This window comes from Alligator sinensis, unplaced genomic scaffold, assembly GCF_000455745.1.
Source record: "Alligator sinensis unplaced genomic scaffold, ASM45574v1 scaffold1200_1, whole genome shotgun sequence".
Classification (NCBI taxonomy): Eukaryota; Metazoa; Chordata; order Crocodylia; family Alligatoridae; genus Alligator; species Alligator sinensis.
The window spans coordinates 158,048-181,324 of NW_005842772.1; the positions used below are offsets into that span (position 1 = coordinate 158,048).

Genomic DNA, 23,277 nt, shown 5'->3' on the forward strand with positions numbered 1-23,277 from the left:
TCAGTTGCCTCCTGTTAACAGACAGGGCTCTTGAGGAGTTAGTGGCAGACAGTGAATAAGTGCCTGGACTGGACTTTCCATGGTTTTGTCTTGTAGCTCCCCATCCAGTCCAGATTCTGATATCCATCTCCTGCAGGCACAGCGTAGAAAGCATGGCCCTGCCACGGGTGTCAAAAGTGGCATTTGGACTGTGAGCTGCCCCCTCGGGCTCGAAGCTTACAGCCTCTGAGACCTGTTTAATGTCACCATAACCTTCCTTATGCTGCTTGCTACCTTGAGTGTAAACCAGGTGGGCCATAGCAGCATCTGGTACAGCTCCTGTCCCTTCTGGGCTCACTTCACACCTAATGTGGCCTATAGCAGACTAGGACAGTGTCTGGTGAGCTGCTTCCCACCTCTCTGTACCAGTAGTGCAGCCTGCAAGTGTCAGAGACGGGAGCAGAATCCCTGTGCTGAGGTTCATTTTGCAGAGCTTTTGTATAGGGTATCTACAGCCGCTCCACAATGGTGGGAGGCACAAAGATTTAACTAGCTCTCTGCCCCTCTGTGCGCTTAGTCAGTCTCTAATAGCATTCAAATAGCTTCTTTAAAAGCCCGAGTAAGGTGGGGACTGTGAGTTCCAGCGGAAGGATTGTAATTACTGAGTCGGCAACGTGTTTACTTGTGGGAGCAAATGGGGCCATCCAAGGGAGGAGAGCGGCATGTCATGAGGCATGAAGTACCGCATGCTGGAATGAGTGAAAGCTTAGTGCTAGATGAAGTCTGGGTCTCAGCGGGCCAGACGAGTCTGAAAATATCTAGTGACAACCAAGGCTCAAACCAGCACCAGACCAGGAGATGGGGATCCCTAAATGCATGCAGTTGTTTTCCACCAGATTTCTCTGTGGCATAACCAGCGTGCTGTTCAGCCCTTGTCAGGTGGTGCTCCTGCAGGAGGGCAGTGAAGCTCGTGGTGATATACTCTTCTCTCTTTCTCCCCAGGCCCTCTCTGTTGGCATTTTCCCTTATGTGCTGAAGCTTCTTCAGAGTTCAGCTCGGGAGCTGAGACCACTTCTCGTCTTCATCTGGGCCAAAATCCTTGCAGTGGATAGTGTGAGTACTCCCAGACCATTACCACCATGCCAGTTCCTAGCATTGCTGTCTTCCTTAGCCAGCTGCTTTCAAAGGGATCCGTACTGAGGTAGTGGGAAGGGCAGTCTGTGCCATCTGCAGTGGACCCAGCAAGTCCTTCCAGTGAGTTTCCCACTGTCAATAGGGTTCACTGCCCAAACTTATTCATGCACAATACCCGCTGGTGGGATGACAAGCCTGATATGAAATGGCTCATTGGCTTACCTGCTTGTTCACTTGATTTTTTGCAAGCAAACAGCAGTTCATTGAAGAAGCTATTCCCGTCTGCCTGGAGTGAAGCAACTCCTGTCCTTGTTCATCAGGCACGCTGAAACGTCGTGGTGATTGGAAGAAATTCCAGGTCCGGCCATGTTTGTGTACAAGGGGGACCCGAGATTTAGAAGTGCGGGGGTCAGTGCCTGCTAGATCTCATGGCTCAGTCCTTGGTGATGGGCATGCGCACTCTACGTTCAAAACACACAGATGTGTATTACTTGGTGTGAAACTTGATTTGGCCAGGACATGTCCCTTCCAGAACTAGAACAGCCCCCCATAACTAGTATCTCAAAAACTAGGTATTTTGGAGAGCTTAGCTACAAATGTTACTCACAATCTAGTCCTGTCCTCTTCTCTGTGCTGTCACAAAACCTGAAAGTGCTGGGCTTCACAGCCTTGACCAGTCCAGAGAGGGCAGGACATTGCACTGCTTCTACAGAAGGCCCCGGACGCTGCACTGCTCTTCCCCTCAGGACACGCACTAGTAGCTCTTTGGCATCCTTCAGGACTTGGCCTGAAACTTGGGGCCAGATTTTTGAAGACGGCTGTAACTGGGACTCATAATTTTGTTAATACAAGTAATTGAGAAGGCAAGTAATTGCAGGTGAAACTGCTCTTATGCATGCAGCTCCTTGGATTGTGGGTGTGAGCAGTAGTTCAGTATGTAATTAGCAACACTGATACCCACAATTAATCTCAGGCATGGTTATTAGCTGATATAAAAATCTCCTGAATTTCCTTTTAAATCAGAATCCTTCCTGATTTTGGCATTGGTTCCAGATTTTCATTATCTGCTCTGGTTTCATTATCGGGAAGGTTACTGGGTGCGCTGAGACTTTCTTCACTCCTGAGCTAATGTTGTCATGTTTAGTTCTGTAAATATCTTTTAGTTAACATCTTAGTAGGCTCTTGGATGGCGGAAAGCACGGAAGTTATTAATTTTCAAGCTACTCTAGGAAGCTAAAGCTTCTGCCCCAGATACTGTGTACAGGAGAATATAGGGATATTGTAGGATTCGCTTAATTGACACATGCCACAATAGAAGCAAAGATTCGTGTTTATCAGAGGCTAAAGGGCTCTGGCCTATGTCATGAGCTGTTTTAAAAATAAGTCTAGACACAGCTTTCCAGTCCCAGTTGGCCAGAGACATGCTCAAATATGCTTGAGACATCTTTGGGTTGCTAAGAGGAATAAAAAGCTGTATGCTGACTATGCCTGCATTATGTATTCAGAACCACATAACTTTCCAGACCATGTTTCCCTTCCCCACCCTTTTTCGCTCCCAGAGGATTAAATGCAACAGCACGAAGTGCAAAGCCAGTACCTTCACGACAGAAATGAAGGAGGGAAGCGGGAATGTGCTCTCCTAGTTGATCCGGCGGTACAGCAGCCTGTATCATAATACCTCAGCTGTGAGGCATCCTCTCCCAGGTGGACATGATGCTTTCAGAGAGAGCTGGTTTGTAAGATTTATGAGGGAAGTGACGACTGCAGGGGTATGCCTTGCGAAAATAAGAGAGAGTATCATCTCAGCTGCTGAAGGCAATCATGAGAGGCTGTTTTTCATCCTGCTGACTAAAAGATGGATGCAGTGATTAATTGTTAGACTGCATTGAATCACGACTGCTGCAGTGTTAGAGTACAGCAGGAATGAGTGTGAGTGTGTGTGCGAGTGAGTGACTGGGCCAGCCTTGATTAGATCCCCATACTGGGCATGTTTCTAGCTGGATCAGCTCTCTTATGTGGGTAGGTGTTACATCAATCATCCAGGCAGAGGCCAGCGCTCCTACCATGTAAGAACACGTACATATTTTCAAACATTTTCCCAGAGAAACTTCCTACGCAGTCTGATTTGAGCAGCACCATCTTCTTCATGTCACTTCTACTCTATGTGCATCATGCTGTAGTTGCAGGAACTGTGGAGATGAGGGCTGCTACCAGAGCCAGAGTTCAGCTAATTGCTTTACACTGTTTGCATTTGGATAGGGGCAGGGGCAGGAATAGCTTACCAGAGACTCCTTTCATTCTTCCTCGCACTTGTTTGGACCTAGTGCTCTGAACAGCAAAATACACAGCTCTGTTTTTATTCCTGTTTTGCTTTCTCCCTCCATGCAGGAGCACTGAAGCCAAGGAAGTAGTCTGAATGAATACAGGCAAGGATGAGTGGGTGTGTGTTCTGATGTGTGTGCACCGTATGGCATGCATCTTTGTTCAGAAGATGCCCTGATTAGTAACTGCCCTGTTTAAGAGTTGTACCATTGTCATGCGAGCTTCAGGGAAAAGCAAACGGAGTTGATGGAAGTGGGTCTTCTAAACAAAGGCATATGTGGGTGTGCTTAATAAACTCTGCAGCAGTCGAATCCACTTGTTTTAATCCTGCCTGTATGCAGGCATTTCTCACTGAGATGTTCAGAGATGACTAGCTATGCAGGGCTGGGTTGTGTTGGAGTGTTTCCAGCCAGTCCACCTGCTGTGCTGCACAGCGCATGGATCAGGTGATGGCTCTGAGCCTGCCTTTCATAGGTGCCCAAAGCATTAAGTGGAGGATTGGTGTGGCCTGCTGCAACATATGAACAGCAATAAAAAGGGAAGTAAAGGGTCCCTGCAGAGACAGTCAGGCCAAGAGCCCTCCCTGCGCTAAACTGGTATCATTTCATGCACGGCATTTTCTGCATCTTAAATATCTTGCTTAAAAGTTCCCCACCATAATCAGTGACAAGCGTCAGGGCAAAAGATCTGCAGACGAGACCAAAGCAAAACAGTGCTCAGCTGCTGGAATCTGCAGCCAGCAGAGACCACCCGAGTTGACCAGTGAACTGTGACCTAATGGTAACGGCGTTACTGATGACATCATAGTCACTGACCCCGCAAACAAACGGGAAGATGGCAAGTGCAGTTCATTCAAGTTCTGCGTAAAACAATACAGCCCAAATTCAGTACCTGTAAAATGGAGAAAATATGGCATTAGCAAGGACAGTGTGGAAGTCTGAGATGCTTTTTAAAGCTGTGAGTTTTGACCCTTTAAATAGCATGTATCTAGCTGCCAGGCGTGTCCCGTCTGCTAGTGGGCTGGGTGGGGAGCAGTGGCACCCCGTGGCCAGTACAGATGTTCCAGGCGGGTGTTCCCGCGGGAGAACTTTATGCAGTTACAGGCTCTATATTCAGACAGCTTGAAGGGCTACGCACCATGCTCGTGCTGCATCGCCTGCGCCCAGTTCTTGTACCGTAGTATTGGGTGCTAAGATCAGTGGAAATAGCTTAACTACACTTTGGTCCCTCTTCTAGAACTGGAAGCTTTTTACTTCACGCAGATGCTAACTTTCGCATCTACCCTGCCACACTTTTGTTCATGTTCCAGGATTGTTCTCTAGTACAGGATGCTGATTCCTTGAAGGAGAGACATTATTGACACTGTATATTAATATTGTTCTCGGGCACCACTTAGAGAACATATTAGCAAAGTGCGTGTTTGGAGCTGTGATCTGCCTTCCTGCCTGTAGCCTCAGATGACTGCCTGGTATTGAGAACAGGCACTGTGAAGAGGGACAGTCTCTTCTGAGCTGGCATCTGTTTGCTTGCACACCGGGGAGGGAAGACTGGCTTTTTTATGGGGCAGCACCATGAAAGCTAAAAAGGATGCAGACAAGGAAACCAGCCATCCTCCTTGTGCAGCAGTATAGGAAAAGTCAGGCAGACTTCTTGCTCAGTTTGGCATTGATTCAGCTGCTCTGCTCTTTGGTCTGCTGCAAGCAGCATCTTTAGTTGCTTCAGCAATGAAATATTCTCTTGCATCTCTGTCTTTCCTGCCCCATCCTTTCAACAATTAGTTTTCCTTCTTTACCCTCCATTCCTGGTTAAATATGCATGACCCTGTCTCTACTGTGAATCAGAATCACAGCCACGACGGGAGTTGAAAGCCATGTCAAATTTTCCCCTCAAATTTTTGCTTTCGTACCATGTATTCTTTTAGCATGACCCTAATATGTCATACCTGCAACTCGAGAGGGTATGACAGCAAAAAGAAAACCTAGTTTCTGGTGTGGGTTATGAGCAATTGAATCCAGGCCACATGCATCTCCTCTAAATGCTGTTCCCTGAAGACCCCTGCATGCTGTGCGTTGTGCTGCCCACAGCGGTAGTGAGGTTTACCTAGCAAGCTGTTTTTATTACATGTCCTGAGATCATGTTAGAACATGCTAGCATCTCATCCACACTGGCACAGTTTGGTTTTGCCCATGTAGGTGCGATTAAGTCGCCTTTCAAATTGTGTTCCAGCCCCAGATCAGAGAAAGCACGCTGTCCAAATTTGCTGATGACACTAAGATGTGGGGCGAGGTGAACACACTTGAAGGGAGAGAGAGGCTGCAACTAGATTTAGACAGACTACAAAAGTGGGCAGACGAGAATAGGGTGGGGTTCAATGTAGACAAATGCAGGGTGCTGCACCTGGGGAGAAGGAATCCACAGCACACATACAGGCTGGGGAGTTCCCTTCTTGAAAGCACAGAGGCGGAAAGGGATCTTGGAGTCATTATTGTCTCCAAGATGAACATGAGCCGCCAATGCCAGACCGCAGCCAGCAAGGCCAGCCACACCTTGTCGTGCATCCAAAGGTGCATCTCAAGCCGGCCCGGAGAGGTGACCCGCCCCCTCTGTGCGACTGTGGTCAGGCCGCAGCTGGAGTACTGCGTCCAGTACTGGGCGCTGCACTTCAAAAGGGATGTGGCCAGCCTGGAGAGGGGTCAGAGGAGGGCCACCCGCTTGGTGAGAGGGCAGCAGGACAGGCCCTACGAGGAGAGACTGAAGGACCTGAACCTGTTCAGCCTCAGCAAGAGGAGGCTGAGGGGGGACCTGGTGACCGCCTACAAGCTCATCGGGGGGGATCAACAGCAAATAGGCAGAGCCCTTTTCTCCCCAGCACCACCTGGGGTTGACGAGGAACAATGGTCATAAGCTGATGGAGAACAGGTTTAGGTTGGAGAGCAGAAGGCAATATTTTACAGTTAGGGTGGCCAAAATCTGGAACCAACTTCCCAGGGAAGTGGTCCTCGCCCCTACCTTGGGCAAATTCAAGAGGAGGTTGGAGGATCACCTGTCTGGGGTCTTGTGAACCCAGCATTCATTCCTGCCTGTGGCAGGGGGTCAGGCTAGATGATCTGATCAGGTCCCTCCCAACCCTAGCTGCTATGAAACTATGAACAGAACATGACAAATGCACTGTCTCCCACCCCTTGCACATAACATCTCCAGCTAAGCAACAGCCCATCCATGCAGGTCGCTGCAAGAGAACTGTGCAGTGGGCAGATTGGGAACTTCGGCCCCAGGACTGCTAGTCTAGCACCTTTTGGGAGCAGCGTGCTCACCTGATCTCTAGTCTGTTAGGTGCACCCTACCTGCCTTATGCTGTAGCTCCTTAAAGACATTTATTCGTAATTCCCAGCTGTCAGACAGGGGGTCGTTATCAGCAGTCTCTGCTCGTTAGAGCGACATGAATGGAAAGTCAGGAGGATCCCTGGCTGCCATTTGTGGTGGTTGTGGAGGGATACCTGGGGAGAGCATGCAGAGTGCCCACACACCAGATGCTTGCCAGTCAGGAGCACTAAAACAGACTCTGGATACAAGCACACAAGCCTTCCTCCCAGCCAGGGCAGTTAGTCTGCGAAGAGGATGTACCTTGAGGTGGAAGTGCTGGGCAGCTGCCCCCATGTCTGCCTGAGGATCTGGGGAGCCTGAGGCATTTGGCCAGGATTTTATACTAGCTGCAGAGACCAAAATTCAGCTTCACATAGAGAAGGTGATAGGTAACCGTTACCAGCAAATCTTACCTGCGTAGGGCAACTTGCCTCTTGTCTGTCACCTAACCAGTGGACCAGAGATAGCAACCGTCAGAAAACCAGGTGGAGAATTAGACCAGAGACTTTTAAGACATGTCATTTTCTTTCTTTTTTTTTTTTTACTTTTGTAAATGTCACAAACCTGATTCATCCAATTCCTCCTGTTTTCCCTGTAGTGTCTCTTAAATACCAGGGTGAGGGCACGCTGCAGAACAAGAAGAGGTCAGGATTAACTCGGCATGTGCTATTTCTCTCCCGAGCGCTCCTGAGAACCGGAGGGCACATCTGCAGTTTGTATTTCATTCAGGCTCCGAGTAACACGGGCCGTTTGCTTTAGCCGTTGCAGCGCCCCGTCACCTCTTCCTAGCAGGTCAGGTTTGGCTGCAGTCCTGACAGAAGAACTTGCTCCTGCTTCTCTTTGGCAGATGAAGTTTGGGTTTGAGGAAAATGATTAGGACATGAAATATTCATAAATCAACAGAGGCAAAAATAATCCATTCCCGGTTATTGTATTCAATTGTTTTTCCCTCTCTGTGTCTCATTTTACAGTCGTGCCAAGCTGACCTTGTGAAGGACAACGGTCACAAATATTTCCTTTCGGTCTTGGCAGATCCCTACATGCCAGTAAGGACAAATCATCGTTTTCAGACTCATTTACATTTGCTTAGTCTGTCTTGCCTTATGTGCTGCTGTTGTGATGTGGTTGGTGCTCTTGGCCGAGATGTCTTCTCTAGTGACACCCTCTGCCTTACCACGGAGCAGCACTGAGGGCCGCATAGTTGGCCGCAGGGAAAATTGAAATCGGTAACGCAGGGTCCCATGGGAGACACTTTGCAGTTGGACAAGTTTGCAGAAGTCAGTGGGTCTTTAGTACTTTTTATTGGGGGGTAATCTTTTAAACAGAAATTATTTTACTTTACTCTATTTATTTAATCTGAACTGATGTGGCAGCTGCAGGTGCCCTGATAAATGGATTGAAAAGCTGTCTAATTTCACTGTAACTTCTTTACCTGCCTCTGACAAAACACTATTTTGTAGCTTTCTGCTGTAGATATTCCTATGTCCCCTCCAGAAACAGTACACCAGGGACTATTTTCCCCTGGTTTCTACAGTGATAAAAGTACACAGCTGTCATTAGCATTACCTAAATAGGCCACTGGATTTTCTGCACGAAAGCTGTAGAAATCCTGAATCTGAATGAAAAATACAGTGGCATACAAAATAGAGTGAAATGCAATGGAATCACACAAAAACATTGCTCTTATCATTGCCCTGCTTATCCTTAAAGAAATAAAGAGAGAGAAAAGTAAAATAATACAACATGAAATGGCTTTCCTGCCAGCTAGAGGACATAAGTAAACCAGGCAATTCAGAGCTGCAGCTAACCACACGTGAGTGAGCAGGCACTTTCTGAACAGTGTTTTGGGGGGTATTTTTTTTGCACATGCCTATCTTATTTATGTTTGAGATTTTTGGCACAGTGTATTTTAATAACAATAATAAACCCCCAACCCAAACACACACAGTTCAACTGTTTTTAAGGCCCTGAACATTTAATAGAATCATAGACAAGGAGGGTTGAAGGGAGCTCAGGAGGTCATGTCTAGTGCAGCCCCCTGCTCCAAGCAGGACCAGCCCCAACTACATCATCCCAGACAAGGCTTTGTCTAGCTGGGCCTTAAACACCTCCAAGGATGGAGAGTCCACCACCTCTCTGGGTGACCTGTTCCAGTGCTTCACCACCCTCCTCAGGAGAGAGATTTTCCTTCCCTAGAGTTCCCCGAATCTCTGGCTTCAGCTTTGCCATCCATGCAGCATTACAGCTGGCTGCATTTCCTGGCAGAATTGTCATTGAAATGTCTGTCTCCCAAAAGGCAGCTAGACTCAGTCAGACAGACAGACACAGCCAGCCAGCAGGTGCCTGCCACTCTTTCTCTTCTAAGCATTGAGGTGGGCAAGGAGGGAGGGGTAGACTTTCTTGCCTTGTCCCAGCCCCTTGCCATTAAGGAGCTAGAACCCTGCACTAAGCTTGTGGGCTCTCAGGTTAGTGTGGGTTTTAGGGGACTTGCACCAAACAGCTCCAGAAGGCTAGGCGGGGATCTCCTTGCAAGCTCTGCAGCAACATAATGACTCTTCATCTTGTTTTCAAGAAAAAAATGAACCGTACGCTGTTTTGCTTTTAAGGCTGAACACAGAACAATGACCGCTTTCATTCTGGCTGTGATTGTCAACAACTACAATACAGGGCAGGTGAGTCCCAGCAGCCTTCATCCATCCCTTGCCTCTCTTTTGCCCTCCTCTACACCGTAGTCGGGCTTGCATCAGAGCATACCACAGGGCTGGAAGGAGGGAGCGGGAAGGTAGATTTCTAGTCCAGTGTCTCCACCCACCCTCTCACATCCACACAGTTGTCCTGGATGTGCAACAGAGACGATCTCTGCCCAGAAGTGGGGTTAGGGGGAAGCTTCATTTGGCAGCAACCGCTGCCAGGACATTATGAATGGAATCCTGCCCAGTTCTCATTAGCTGGAAGCAGGGAGGTTTTGCTGTAAGTCTTGGGCAGGGGTAGGAAGCCAAGCAGTTGAGTGAGCCATAAACCTCGGGACTCTTCCAGGTGCCAGGTGTGTTTCCACTGAGGGAAAGGCAAGTTTGCTGAGGGGTAGGAAGCCTTTTGGATGTTGTTAATTATTTTGCTTCATAACAGTACATAGCTGACCTCTCCCGATCCTTATAAGACCCACGTGCAAAACATCTCAGATTGTATTTTGCTAGAGCAGCACCTCACCCTAAAGGAATTTTGTCATCCCATAGTTCCCCTGTCTCGACATAACTTGGCTTTTATTGACGGAATCAGAAGCTGCTGGTCTCAGTGAATGGTATTGAACTGTGTTGTAGGAAGCCTGCCTCCAAGGAAACCTCATTGCCATCTGCCTGGAGCAGCTAAATGATCCGCACCCTCTCCTGCGCCAGTGGGTGGCTATTTGCTTAGGGCGGATCTGGCAGAACTTTGACTCGGCCCGGTGGTGCGGCGTGCGAGACAGCGCGCACGAGAAGCTCTACAGCCTCCTCTCGGACCCGATCCCAGAGGTACCGTGTTACGTGCATACATACGTTCTGAGCAAGGGCAGCGCCAGCCATTTTAAAACCAATTTCTTCAAGGAATCTCCCAATTGTATCAAAGTCTGGCTCCAAGCAGCAGCTCTTTGATATTTCCACAGATTAGGGGCTAAGCCATGACGCTCAGTCATTTGGGATGCAGGGTTTACAGATGCTCCCTCCCTGTTTGCTTCCTCCCATTTCAGACCCTCCCGCCCCCAAGTTGTGCCACACGGCTTGCTGTCTGTTCAGCCCATTTTCAATCCCTTTGGTCTGAGTTTGAAAAGCGTTGCCCGCGAGATGTAAAACTACGACTTTAATTGAATGTGTTTAGCCTTTATAGAAAGCATTCTCCCAGAAAGAGAGACTCTTGAGCAGAGCCACCCTCTGATTGTCAGGGACTCGGCGACCCCAGGGGAGTTTTATTACTGCTGGGAGAAATAAGCCTGGAGATAAAGGGCAGTAGCAGCCTGTAGTGATTAAACATTCTTGCTGTGATTTAATGCTCCCCATGCCAGGTATCTGCCACCTCCTTTCCCTTGTCCCCATTCACAGCGATAAGAGTCTCGCAAAAAATCAGCGGACAGTGCAGATGGCTTATCAGCACCTCTGGTCACTTTGCCAGAGGGAGGAGTTCAGAGCTCAGTTTGGAGTCCCGTCCTCCAGAAACTGATAATACTGACACCATTCCCAGTTTCTGCCAAGGCAGGCTGCAGAGAACAAACTGGGTCCCAGTCTGCTGTGTGATGGGTCAGCCTGCCCCTTTTCCTGTTTTTTAAGTCATCTGCACCTTTTTCTTTTGTCCTTGCACTCTAGTGCAAAGGGGACTTTGGTCCAAAAGTAACTCCCTGTTCACATTGCACTGCTAATTAGTAGGTTCTAGCCAGTGCCTTTTGAAACGTCACCGAGGAGGAAGCCAGCAGGTGTTTGGAGGAGAAATGTATTTCCAATTGCACAAAGCTGGAAGGTGGCCAGTTGGATCTGTTCTTCCCTTCTAACGGTGGGCTTCTCTTCAGCCCCCATTGCCCCCTCCATTTGCCTGACTCAGTAGCCTGGCTCTGGAGAGATTCCAGGGTAAGAGCTTGCAGCGAGAAGTGCGAAGCCAGGACCAGGTAGGAAGCCAACGGGTAATGTTTGGTCTCTTACAGGTGCGCTGTGCTGCTGTCTTTGCACTGGGCACATTTGTGGGCAACTCTGCTGAGCGGACTGATCACTCCACCACCATCGATCACAATGTGGCCATGATGCTGGCCCAGCTCATCAATGACGGAAGCCCCATGGTTAGAAAGGTACGGGAAGATGGTTTAGCGGGAGGTGGGAGGATCAGCAAATCCTATGCAAAGTGGACATCTTTGTGGATTTGGAAGCATTTATTTGGTCTGTCTTTTGATGCCTTGTAGAGAGGCTTACTTTACTACTCAGCAGCAACACACAGGCGCAGCCATCCCTGGTGAACATCTTAGGGTTCTAGCTGCTGGTTACAGGTGAACAGACTGCCTTGTTTTGTCACCTGCATTGGAGTCGGGTGGTCCCTGGGAGCGCTCAGAGCCAACTCCCTCATCCACCTGTGTACATACCTGCTCCCCCCCTGCCAAAAAAGTTGCCTGGACTCGTTAGACTCTCCCACCATTTACTTGAAGTGGAATCTGTACAATGTCAGACCAATGTTACTGTGTGCTTGCTCTCTCTGTCCCAGTAATCTGTTTCCATGGGCTCGCCCTGAGGAACACTGAGAAGAGTTTCCTTTAGCATATGAGAGACTGACCACAGGGGCACCTCCATCTACAACAGGACAGTAATGGCCCAATGGAAACACATGGGCCTTCTCCCTTGCTCGGTGCTTTCCCCCACTCCTTTCCATTTGCCTTGTGTTATTACCCAGAACCTACTGAGCAATTTGGTTGCCCCAGTGGCTCCTTCAAACAGCTCTGGAGTATTGTAGCTATTCAGATGGTTCTGCTGGAAGTACAGAGCCTTTGTACATCACGCAGTTCAGAGTGCCAAGGCCTTTTGTGTTGATCACTTTGCATCTTCATTTCCTGGGAGATTTATATAAATGTCAGTCTCCTCTCCGCCTCATGCTTCTAGCATGAAGAATAGTGTTAGCTGCTTTCGCCATTCTGAAGAAAAGCAAGTTAGCCTGGCACGTAGCTCATGGTTTCGAACATCAAGTAGCCACAAGGGTGCTGGCTGGTAGGAGCTTACTTGATTGTGAGCCCAAGACTGTGCGTCCTCTCAGCGTTAGTAATTCCAGTACCGTCACTTGAGCGCTGATCCATCTCCCATCTGCCCCGAACGTCAGAAAATCCCATTTCCCGCTTGGGCTCGGAGGAGTCTCTCAAATTGGTTTTAATAGGCATAGAATTTCATTTGCTGTCTGATACAAGGGATCCCTTTTGAAGAAAAAAAATGTTGTACGTAAAACACGCTGTATAACTTAATGACCAAATAATAAAGATCAGGTATTAAAATGGGATTGCTCAGACCAGAACACATCTGCCATTTGATAACGCACCACTGAGTCCACCTGACCCACCTCATTCCCTTAAGCAAATGTCTGAAACAAGAGTGCATCTCTTTGTTTGCACACTGATCCTCTGAGTTTGAAGCCAGTACTGTGGCAGGGACAGAGCCAGGAGAGGAGTCGCATTAGCACCCGGACTCCGAAGGATTCTGGCTGATTGCATTACATCCTCCAGACATGAGAGCTGCAGTCTGTCTCTGTAAAGCTCTTCTGTTTATTACTGTTTTGATAGCAAAGTTTTACATTACAGGACCTTGGGTTTGAAATAAAATATTAAATATTAATCTGTTACTGGAAACATGAAGTGTACGGAAGCCCAAGGGGAGGATGCAGGATGGGCTAGGGAAACATGACGTCTCCATTCAGTAAAGAGACTGCGTTGCTTTCGGAAATCAGAAGGAGGGCCGGTAAGAGCGACTGAGTAGCGTCTCCCTTGTCTCTTGAAGGTTACAGGTTCTTCTCGATTATCCGACACGTGCACATGAGCTACCTGTTGGGCTTCTGGATTGTTCCAGGCACAACCCGGCGGCCAGCCTGTCCCTGGCGGGATGCGCTCAGGTGTTCTGGTTTTGTTTCAGTGCGATACCAGTAGCACAGCAGAGGCTGGGCTGAACTAACACTAAGAGGACATCTTATGCTTCAGAATACGTGGCGATGTGACTGCGTTTCAATGTATGTCTTCTTGGAGAGACATCAACATCTACTTTAGAGATGAAGGCCATTGAAGAGGTAGCAGGAACCACCGCAAGCCCTTCATATCAGTCATAGTTTCATAGCTGTTAGGGGCTGGAAGGGACCTGACAGATCATCGGGTCCAGCCCCCCTGCCCTTGGGCAGGAAAGACTGCTGGGATCAGATGACCCCAGCAAGGTGATAGCAGTCTGGCATGGCTGCCAACGTGATCCTACATGACTGTCCAAGCCTTGTCACGCCTTCCCCCACCATCTCTTCAGGGCTCCCCTCTCTCAGCCCACTAGACCACGGGAATGGATTGGCGCTCCATTGCCTGGTAAGCAGTGCTGCTCCTAAGAGCCAGCATCGGTACCAGGAGAGCGGTGTGCCTGGCTGCCTCCCCTGGCCTGACCGTGTCAGCAAGGTTAGGAGTACAGTTGAGCTGGCTTCCCAGTGGCTCTGCAATGCCCCCCAGCAGCCCATTACTGGTGTCTCTTTGGTGGGATTTCTAGTGATTGTAGCACAGGTAGCAGCTCCTTCCAGCATGTCACATGTGAGCAGACTGTGCTTTAGCCTTTGCCGTGGGGGGCAAGTGTCCTGCTCCTTAGCACAATTCATTATTGCACTGCAGGAAGCACATGTCTCGTGGGCAGGGGAGCAGCCGGTACGTGAGAGGAGAGCGCGGTGTCCTAGCCTCCAGTTCGGTACTTTCCGTGACACGACATCAATCTGACAATATCAGGCTGAATCAAAGAGTGGGGGGAGCAGGGAGCCTGGCCAGGAGTAAAAGACCTTTGTTGTGAAGAATTCATTTTGAAACCAAGCACTTTGGCTTTGCTCGGATCCTCGCGCTGGAAGAAGGAAAAATCAATGCTTCTCCAAGCCAAGTAGAAAAAAGTGCCCTCATCCTCACTTGAGGTGAGAAATGGGTATTAATTCTGTCAGAGGGCTGGTTGCACAGGGACTTTGTTCTGCCTTGTTTTTAAAAGCTAAAAAGATGCTCACGGAAGAGAAGCTCCTTCTTGTCATGTTGGCTCAGGACAGGGGATTCGCAAAGCTCTTCCCTTTTGCCATCCGTTTGCCGCGTCTCCCTGGAGGGCCAAGGGGGATCGTTGTGTATAATCTCTCTGCTTTGGAGAGAAGTGTGCACGGACCAGCAGAGGTATCCTCCACGCCGTTGTGCCCCTCTCCTCTGTTAGAAGCACGTTAAGAACAAACTCTACGCCAGTATTGTTTTCCAGCACCATGCAGCGGTGAAAAGCATCGCAGAAGAAGCAAATGCTCTGGTCTTGCTGGCAGGTGACCTGAGAAATGTTTTTTTTCTCTGTGGCAGCCTTTGCTTTGGGGAACAGGGCGATGTCACAGGCTCACAAGCGCAATCTGTGAAAATGTATGGTAATTTTCTGTAATGCAGGATTATTTGGGGATCTGTCAGACTGGTGGGGTGTTCAATTTAAGATGATGCACCACAGGACTCAAGTTCAGTCAGCAGGGTTTTGGCATAACAGCAAGGTCTCGCGGGACAGATGCCTCTGTTATATCTCCTCTATATTCATCACGGTGCTAAGCACCTAGGAATTTCTGCGGCACTTAGCACCATGAAAAATGAATGTCTCAGATCTACAGAGTGGCTTGGAAATACAGAGGCATAGACTGCCCCCCTTCCTTCGAATGGAAAAGAGAAAGTCTTACAATAGGGATTTGCACTGTTGTCCCTTCCCTTCACCCCCGAATGCAAGCATATTTGGTCCTGAGAAGCATTTGCCATTAAAAGAGACATCAAGGAAGAATATTTATGTGCGGCTTATAGCTGCAGTGTTTAAATTGCTGGTTCACAGACTCGAGTAGACTTTGCGCTGGGTCTGAGGCTCTCGTCAGCGCCTCTCGACTGAAGCCCAGGGCTAGGGCAAGAATTCTCCGCCCAATGTCATCCCCCCCGGCTGGCCGGCCGGCCGTTATCTTTTGCTGGAGATCGGTTCTAGGCAGGGATCCATGTGACTGCTGTGCTTTATTTCTAACAGTAAATTTCATGTCAGGCGATCATTCCTGCATGGAGCAAATTGTTTCTGATGATAAAAGATACTCCCTGCATGTGCCGTGAAAAATATACCCTCTGCTTTGATTTTTGGTTCTTGGTATCGGGTAGCCCAGGGTCTACGTGATGAATTCCTCTGGAATAGCTTGTTGATCGCTTTGTTCTCTAGCCGTCAATAATTCCCCTTCCTTGCTGTCAGTTGTTTGATTTTTGACATACCTGATGGTCAGGGTCTGTTTCTTCCCTCCTGCCCCCCTCACAGGAGCTGGTGGTGGCTTTGAGTCACCTCGTGGTTCAGTACGAGAGCAATTTCTGCACTGTTGCCTTGCAGTTCATGGAAGAAGAGAAGAATTACCCTCTGCCTTCTCCTGCTGCCACAGGTATGCCTTTTGAGTTCTGATAGGCAGGGAAACTGTGATCCTTATAAGTACCCAAGAGCCTCAGTCGAAGGGAATTGACTGCATGGCCAGGTGCTGTTTTTTCAGATGCTGATCTGCCCGACAAACAGCAGGGCTATACGGTTTAGTGATGCTGTGGGCAGCCCTGCTGCCTGTTTGGCAGTGATGCATTGCCCTGCAGAGCAGCATCTCGGGCAGGTCTCCATCTGAAAAGGCCGCGGCGTGCTTCTGGCGTGCTAAGGAACCCTGCAGACTGAACTCCCAGCTGGCCTGGGCAGGGATTTATCCTGCTCGAGGTTGAAGTGTGCTGTCAAGGCAGGGGGTGAAGCTGATGCTGATCTTCAGCCCCACGGCATATTAAACAGGTGATTTCTCTCTTGCGTGAGCTGAGGCTGCTAATGAGAAGTCTCATTGTTCTACAGCGAGCTCATCCTGCTGTGAGCTGTTGGAAAGCATCAGGTGAGACAGCGGAGAACTTCACGTTGCAGTATCATCCTGGAGCGTACCTGTGCCCTTTCATTTGTCTCTCTCCCTTTGTGCTTAATGTGCTGTTTCTTCTCACCCTTCTGCATTTGGCTTCATTTGAAGAATAAAAGGCCCTTAGAGAAATTGGTCCTGGCCTCTCATTTTTTAGAGATTAAATATATTGGAAATCATCAGGGATAACAGGACTTTTGCAACAAGAGCTTGCAGGAGAGAATGTGTACTCGCTCTGCAATGAGTAATTTAATAGTTCCTTTGTCTGGAGCAATGAATCATATTAGAAACCAGCTTCCCCACATTCCTCCCTCAGCTGCAGAAAATAGTCATCCCCTACGATTATATAGCACTTTTCATTATCCGGAAGGATCCCAGCGTGTGCTTCAAATGGGCATGCTGTAAGCAGAGCTCGCATCACTGAGACGCAGGCACGGCTGTGAAGGAATGACCTAAGTGGTCTGCAGCCTTGACACAATCCGCAGGTGGTTAGGAGTAGAGGTGAAGGGTGGCTTGGTCAGTTGAAATTACAGGTCTTCAGGGCATGGGGTAAGAGTTGAGTCAAAGCCAGAGCTGAAATGTGGCCCAAAAGTCAGGAGTTTAATAAACTTTTATTACGGAAAAAAATGCCACCAGATTGTTAATGAACAGATGCAATCGGGACTTAATAGCTTAAGTGTCCTCTACATGACCGCACCTCCAGCAACAGAAGACATTAGGACCAGGTGTGGGCACCGGTCTAGCACTGGCCTGGAGGAAAGAAGCACCTTGTTCCTCCTAGCTGTCTGGACAAGGCTTGGTCCTGCTGAATTTATGGGATTTAATGGGACTGGAGCCCAAGAACTTGGGGCCTTGTTCTTTGTGTGGAGGGGAGATGTGGGCACCCCAGCCCTTGGTCTTTACTCACTACTTCAGGACAGATGGCAGTAACTGAGCATCCTTCAAACCAGTGGTTTGCTTAAATTGAATGAATTGCTTCCTCTGATCACAGTATGTTGCTGTGGCGGGGCTGCTCCCTTGTGATTCTGTGCACAACTGCTAAACTTTGCCTTTGCAGAGGGTGGGAGCTTGACGCCAGTCCGAGATAGTCCGTGCACTCCGCGACTGCGGTCAGTCAGCTCCTATGGGAACATCCGAGCGGTCACCACAGCCAGGAACCTGAACAAGTCTCTGCAGAACCTCAGCTTGAACGAAGAACGTAAGAGGACTCTGGTTTCTTTTTCTTACCACTTCCCTCGTGCAAGGTTTTATTTCATTTGGTCCATTTGCCAGCTCTGAAATTCTGCCACCTGAAAAGCATCAAGGGCCAACTAACCATTATGGCAGGGCATTCGTCTGCCAATCCTACAAGGAGATATGTGTATCCCCGGCCTTTATTAGTATTAATTTTATAAGCTACAGGAGACTGAGCAGGGCACCCTCCTGAGGCACAGGGATTTTCTACAGACTGCATCATTCCTGGAACCTGACACGTAGCCTGTTTTTGAACGCCCAGTGTTCAGAAAGCAGGGTTTGAAGATATTTTTCCTACCCCTCACCTATTGCATGTCGCAGCGTTGGTAACAGTGCCCAGATAGCAGAGCGCTGATGGTTCTGTCGCTAGCACTTGCTCTTATGTCTGTCTGCTTCCCTTTTGGCAGCCGGAAGCTCTGTTGCCTTCTCTCCGGGGAATCTCAGCACCAGCAGCAGCGCCAGCAGCACCTTGGGCAGCCCTGAGAACGAAGAGTACATCCTGTCGTTTGAGACCATTGACAAGATGAGAAGAGTCAGCTCCTATTCCTCGCTGAATTCACTGATAGGTGAGCAAGGGCTCTCCTGCCTTTCCTCCTTTTCTCCTCCTTTGTTTGCCCTCTTGTGACCACAGCGTTGCAGGTCAGCAAAAAGCCCTGATGCGTGGCTCCGGGAGGTGGCACCGTAACAAGAATTCTCACGTTGGGTAAATGCTGGCACTGAGCCTGAGCAGGTTATATGGAGAAAGGGCAAGAGGGGACTTAACCTGAAGATCTGTTTGGGGAAACGGGATCAAAGAAAAGAGAGAGACCACAAGCAAAGAAACGGAGGTGTTTTGTGATGAGATTCCTTTTAAGGCTTTGCAGTGGAAAGGTAGCACCCCTGAGGATCTTATAGCCACTGCAGTTTCCATGGACAGGATAGCTGGGCTCCTTGCCACTGGCTTCTACCTCGCCTTTGATTTTGTTGGAAGTTGTGCTTGGTTTGTTACACCATTTGCAGTAGTCTACAGGCAGGCCTTTTCCAGTTGATATTTCTGGTGAGTATGTGCATGCCTGTGCAGTTTTAAACTGAGATGAGAAAGGAGAAGCCCTGGGCCATGTCTTAATTGCCTGGGTGCCAAGAGAGCAGACCAAGTTTGGTGCTTCGCAGAAGTCCATTTTGGGCAAAGAGGACCAGAACTGATCCCTTTCCATCCAGTCCCATCTGCACTACTTCCTTCTGGGAAAGGTAGGAATACCAGCTGTCATGTCTATTGATCTCCTTCACAGCAAACGCTAAACTATCCTGTTCTGCCCAGAAGCCTCGGCCCTTTAGTTAATATCCATAGTGCAGAACAGAGATGTTGGTGCCTGTAGCGCGCAGCTGATTTTGCATGGGAGATGCAACCCAGCATTTCCTCTGTAGAACCGAGTAGGAAGCTTTTCAGTAGACTAGTTCAGCTCTTTGACTATTTTTTTCTGATAGCATTTTCCAGGCATGCCTGGTCGATCTAGCAGCATTTTTCTTTAACTCAGCATCAGCTGTCTAATGGGCTAAGAACCGTTCCAGTGTGACAGAAAGCAACAGAGCCAGCTAACATGGAGGTGACCCAGGTTGGAAACAGCCCCTTGCCCCACGGACTGGAGAAGATGCTGTACGTCAGACAAATGACAGGGAAGGCTCAGATCCATCCATGGATATGAGTTATATGGGCCCCCCAGTCATGCCCGCACCTTGAAAAGTCCCTCTCACCTGTGGTCTCATGGGGGTAGGGTGAAAAATGTAGCAGGCCGGTGAATGAAAATCCTTCATGCTGCACTCCAGTACCAGAAGGATTTGGGGATCACACTGATAAACAGATCTAGTTGATCATTAACTGGGGGCTGAGGGCCCCCATGGCAGTTCAAAATTGCTCCTTTTCCATCTTAATAAAGTGCAGTTGTTAAAATCCACAGCCTTGACACAGACTGTTGACCCTGGTCGTTTCTGAGGAGGCCTCGCAGGCATGCTGGAGTGCTTCCACCCGTAGTAGACTAGGACCTCAGCTCCCTCCTTCGTCACAAGCTCGTCCCCACCCTTCTGCAAGAGACTCCCGCTGCCTGCTCGATGGTTTGTGTGCGTCTCAGGAGAGCTTTACAGCCTAGCTGAAAAAGAGTCTAGGAATGAGCTGGAGATGAGTGAGGGAAACTTAAGAAAACAAAAAAGCGGTGCTCCAAAGCCTCCTTCATTCATATTCAATCGGGAAGAGCTCATATCCAGCAGTAAACGACACAGCTTACAGAGGTGTTTAAAATTCATAACTTACACAGAATCCCATTACCTTCAGCATTTGCGTGTTTAAAGCCAGGGGTTTTTCATTCTTGCGAAAGGATCGCAGTCTCTCAACCTGCTCCCAAAGGGAAGGTTTCTCAGCATTGCTTCAGCTCCGGCAGCCCGTTAGCAGGGCCGTGCACCACTGTGTAGTAGATCTGGGCCAGAGTCGTAGTGTCCCTGCCTTGAGCTGGCAGGACAGGCTGGGACCAGCAGCTCCTCCTTTTTGCTTTAAACCCACTCCCTGGGCACCTGCTGATGCTCCAGGCTATTTTGGGCAGGCCGCCCTCTAAACCAGAAGTGGTTTGGGGTGGGAGGGTCAAGTTCTTTTCATACCTTCACTTCTTGCTCTGGTCTCAGTCTTGCATCCTCTAGGCTGTGTCAGGGGAGTGGGGAGAGAGAGAATGATGGTGAACTGTAAAGGTCCCTTTTTATGCTGCTTGTAGCAATTATGGTCAGAAAATCCCCCCCTCTAAGGGCATGAGCCTCTCCATCTGCACTCTGCATTTCGTGGGGCGTTGGAGGGCCTGTGATCTACTGTGAGAATCTCTTTTGGGTGGGGAAACGTCAGCTGATTTTGCCTGTGGTGCCATTTGCGTTACGTATATCCGCCGGAAATCTGGGTTTGGCAGCCACCCTGGGCCATTTCCACCCCAGGTCCCTTTGCTGCCAGTGTTTGGGGAAGGTGCTTGTTATTCATTGCTTCACTACGAGCACTGTCATGAGAAGCAGTACTCTGCTGCACTCCCTGAAGGATCCCAGCTGTCTCGGGGCACGTGGAGGGTAGTGGTCCCCAGGGCATCCTATTGTGAGACAGACTAAGTGCAGGGACTAGCCTACGAGTTGTGAGATGTCTGCAAGAAATGTTAGTTCCCCACTTGCCGTCACTTTGGGTTTGATCTCGGAGGAGCAGGCTGCCACGCACAGTTCACACAACCCAGAGAATATTAGATTTTTTTCTCCATCTGAATCTTGGTCTCCCAGGACTGTCTCTTGCACTGGGGGGAAAAAGTGAAGGAGATGATGGGATACATCGACAAAGCAGGTGGGATTCACTTTAACGGGAATTGTGTATCAGAGTCCCTGGGCTCCGTGTGAAAGATTTCGGCTCTGTATTTTCATTGGGTATGTCAGTTCAAAACTTGCTTTTCACCGCAGGAAAAGCATGCAGCCCCAAGCAGGAGCCGTTGTCTCCCGTCCAAACCACACCAGCACGCCTGGTGGGCTTGTGGTCAGTGTTTGCCGCTGTGGTACGTGGGGAATGGACTGCCTCTCGCCCCCAAGATCAAGGCTTAGAATCACTGCAGTATCTTTAAGGAGCTAGCAGAAGCAGGCAAAGGAAAGGGCCTCAGTAAAAACACCAGTGCCCAGGTTTGGGTGCCGCACAACTGTGCCCTCGTGGTACCCAGGTGACCTGCCTAAGCTCTTAACCAGTTGTGTGGCCCTGATGGCCAGTGGCTGAATGGATGGAGAGTTCTCGGTATTCCTGGGTGGATCTTGAATTTTGAAAGTGGGGTGCAAATGGTGAAGGACATCATCCTTTATAAAACCACCTGTTCTTCTCCAGTTCAACATCAACAAGAAGCGTTACTAATAGGCTAGGGGCCTAGGCTGTCTGATTCAATTTAAGATTGAAGCAAAAATGAATAGAACTCCTTTGGAATGAGTTATCACCAGTCTGCAGGGCTTCTTTTCCAGGAGCAATGAAGGCAGCAGCAGGGCAGAACAAAGGCTGGCTGGACAGGTGGAACATGCAGCCCGTTAAAAAGGAGAGAGGGTCGTTACCTCCTGTGGAACGATAGGCTTAGAAGGGGCCAGGTAGATGACAATGAGCCAGGAAGTCAATGGACTCCTTCCGTGCTGCCGGTGTGTAGAGCAGGAGTCAAAAAGGGGGTGCGATTGCACCAATGCTGCTCCCGACCCCCAGATCTGCCCCTGCGCGTACCCAAACAAAGCCAAAGTTATCACTGAAGAAACACTGTTTATTTCTTATGTTCATTGCTGACGAGAGTCATTTTGTAAATCTGTCCTACAAGGTCCGTTAAACCGGCTTTGAATTGGTCCGACTAATTACACAGCTCAGCTGTTGTTTTAAATTGCACAGCCCACCACTTGCCTGGTGCTTTGATTGCATCTCGTGGATGTTTTTTGTCGTGGTCCGCTCTGTGAAATCGAACCTCTCCTCCTGCTGCCCATACCCCCGTCATTATCGCGCTGACTCGGGTTGTTCCAGTTCTGCCAGGAGCTACGTCAGATGTGGCACTTGCTTGAGTCGGTGCGATCGCCAGTGCTATCATCAGAGAAAAAAATGAATGTAATCTAGCAGGAGAGGGGAACACGTCTTCGAGCGCTAGCTCTATGAGTCTGAGAAACCTTTATAGAAATTCCCTCTGTTCTTTTCCAGCGCATGTGGAATTGCACTGGCAAAGTCCCTTTTCCCTTTTTTCATCATGCTTAGATATATAAAAGATGTCTTGGGGTTCTTTCTTCATGCCTGCGTCATTGGTGAGGTCGTTATCAGTAGGGCTGGAAATACTGATAGATTCCCCTCTGCCTCCCCACTCCCCCTCTTTCATGAACTTTAAAAGAAATCAAGCCATCCCGATTTCCCAGCGGCCCTTATGTAACTTCCAGCACAGCCGAACACGCAGGAAGCAGAATGCTGAGCAGGCTTCAGGCAACCTTCGCAGCGCTGTTACCCAGGCAGCTGCTGCAGTGTCTGCTACGTTTCTTCCCAGTCTTTTAGCACTCTGTCATTTTGGAGTTGTTTTCAGGGTTAATTCAAGTGCTGACGAGAGCAAGCCTTATAATGGCCTGTAGCAAGGCAAAGACCAGCACAGTTCCACCATCATTTCCATTCTGCTTGGGTCTCTCCTGAGCAGCTGCTTGCTTTACTGTGCAGTGACTTGTCTTTATTGCAAACCTATATAAACAACCGAGGAGGAGAGGGAATCTCCCCTTCCGGCCGAAGCCAAAATTTGACACTAGGTCTATAGAAAGAGAAGACCAAGCAAGGCCACCTGTCTGCTGTCCCGCTCAGTTTTCAGTGCTGTATTGCTGTTGCCCAGCTGCGGTCTCAGCATGGGCACAAAATGGGGTGAGACTGTGTCTAGAATCTGGTTGATCTCTGTACTAGGGTTTATCGGCATGCTCGCTTGTCCCGCGGGGCAAACTGGACATTGCTGCACCTTTATCTGGCCCAGAATGAGTTTCCAGGATGCAGTCTTACGTGAAGCCCACATGCTAGGAGAGGTTAGGAAAAGCTGTGACAGGCTGTTCCACGCAGGTTGCCCAGTAGAAGGTCCCACTGGGTAGCAGTTGCTTGTTCAGCAG

The 23,277-nt window shown here is 49.1% G+C and overlaps 1 protein-coding gene across 1 annotated transcript in view; it reads left to right on the forward strand.

The window, feature by feature from the left end:
* Nucleotides 1–23,277, forward strand: part of RPTOR (regulatory associated protein of MTOR complex 1) — a gene marked incomplete at its 5' end in the record, with an annotated part of 215,924 nt that overhangs the window by 141,570 nt on the left and 51,077 nt on the right. Inside the window, 8 exons of the mRNA XM_025216909.1 lie at nucleotides 982–1,092; nucleotides 7,770–7,844; nucleotides 9,405–9,470; nucleotides 10,116–10,307; nucleotides 11,465–11,605; nucleotides 15,810–15,927; nucleotides 17,480–17,620; nucleotides 18,063–18,221. Coding sequence (XP_025072694.1) covers nucleotides 982–1,092; nucleotides 7,770–7,844; nucleotides 9,405–9,470; nucleotides 10,116–10,307; nucleotides 11,465–11,605; nucleotides 15,810–15,927; nucleotides 17,480–17,620; nucleotides 18,063–18,221 — 1,003 coding nt within the window. The remainder of the gene's footprint in view (nucleotides 1–981; nucleotides 1,093–7,769; nucleotides 7,845–9,404; nucleotides 9,471–10,115; nucleotides 10,308–11,464; nucleotides 11,606–15,809; nucleotides 15,928–17,479; nucleotides 17,621–18,062; nucleotides 18,222–23,277) is intronic.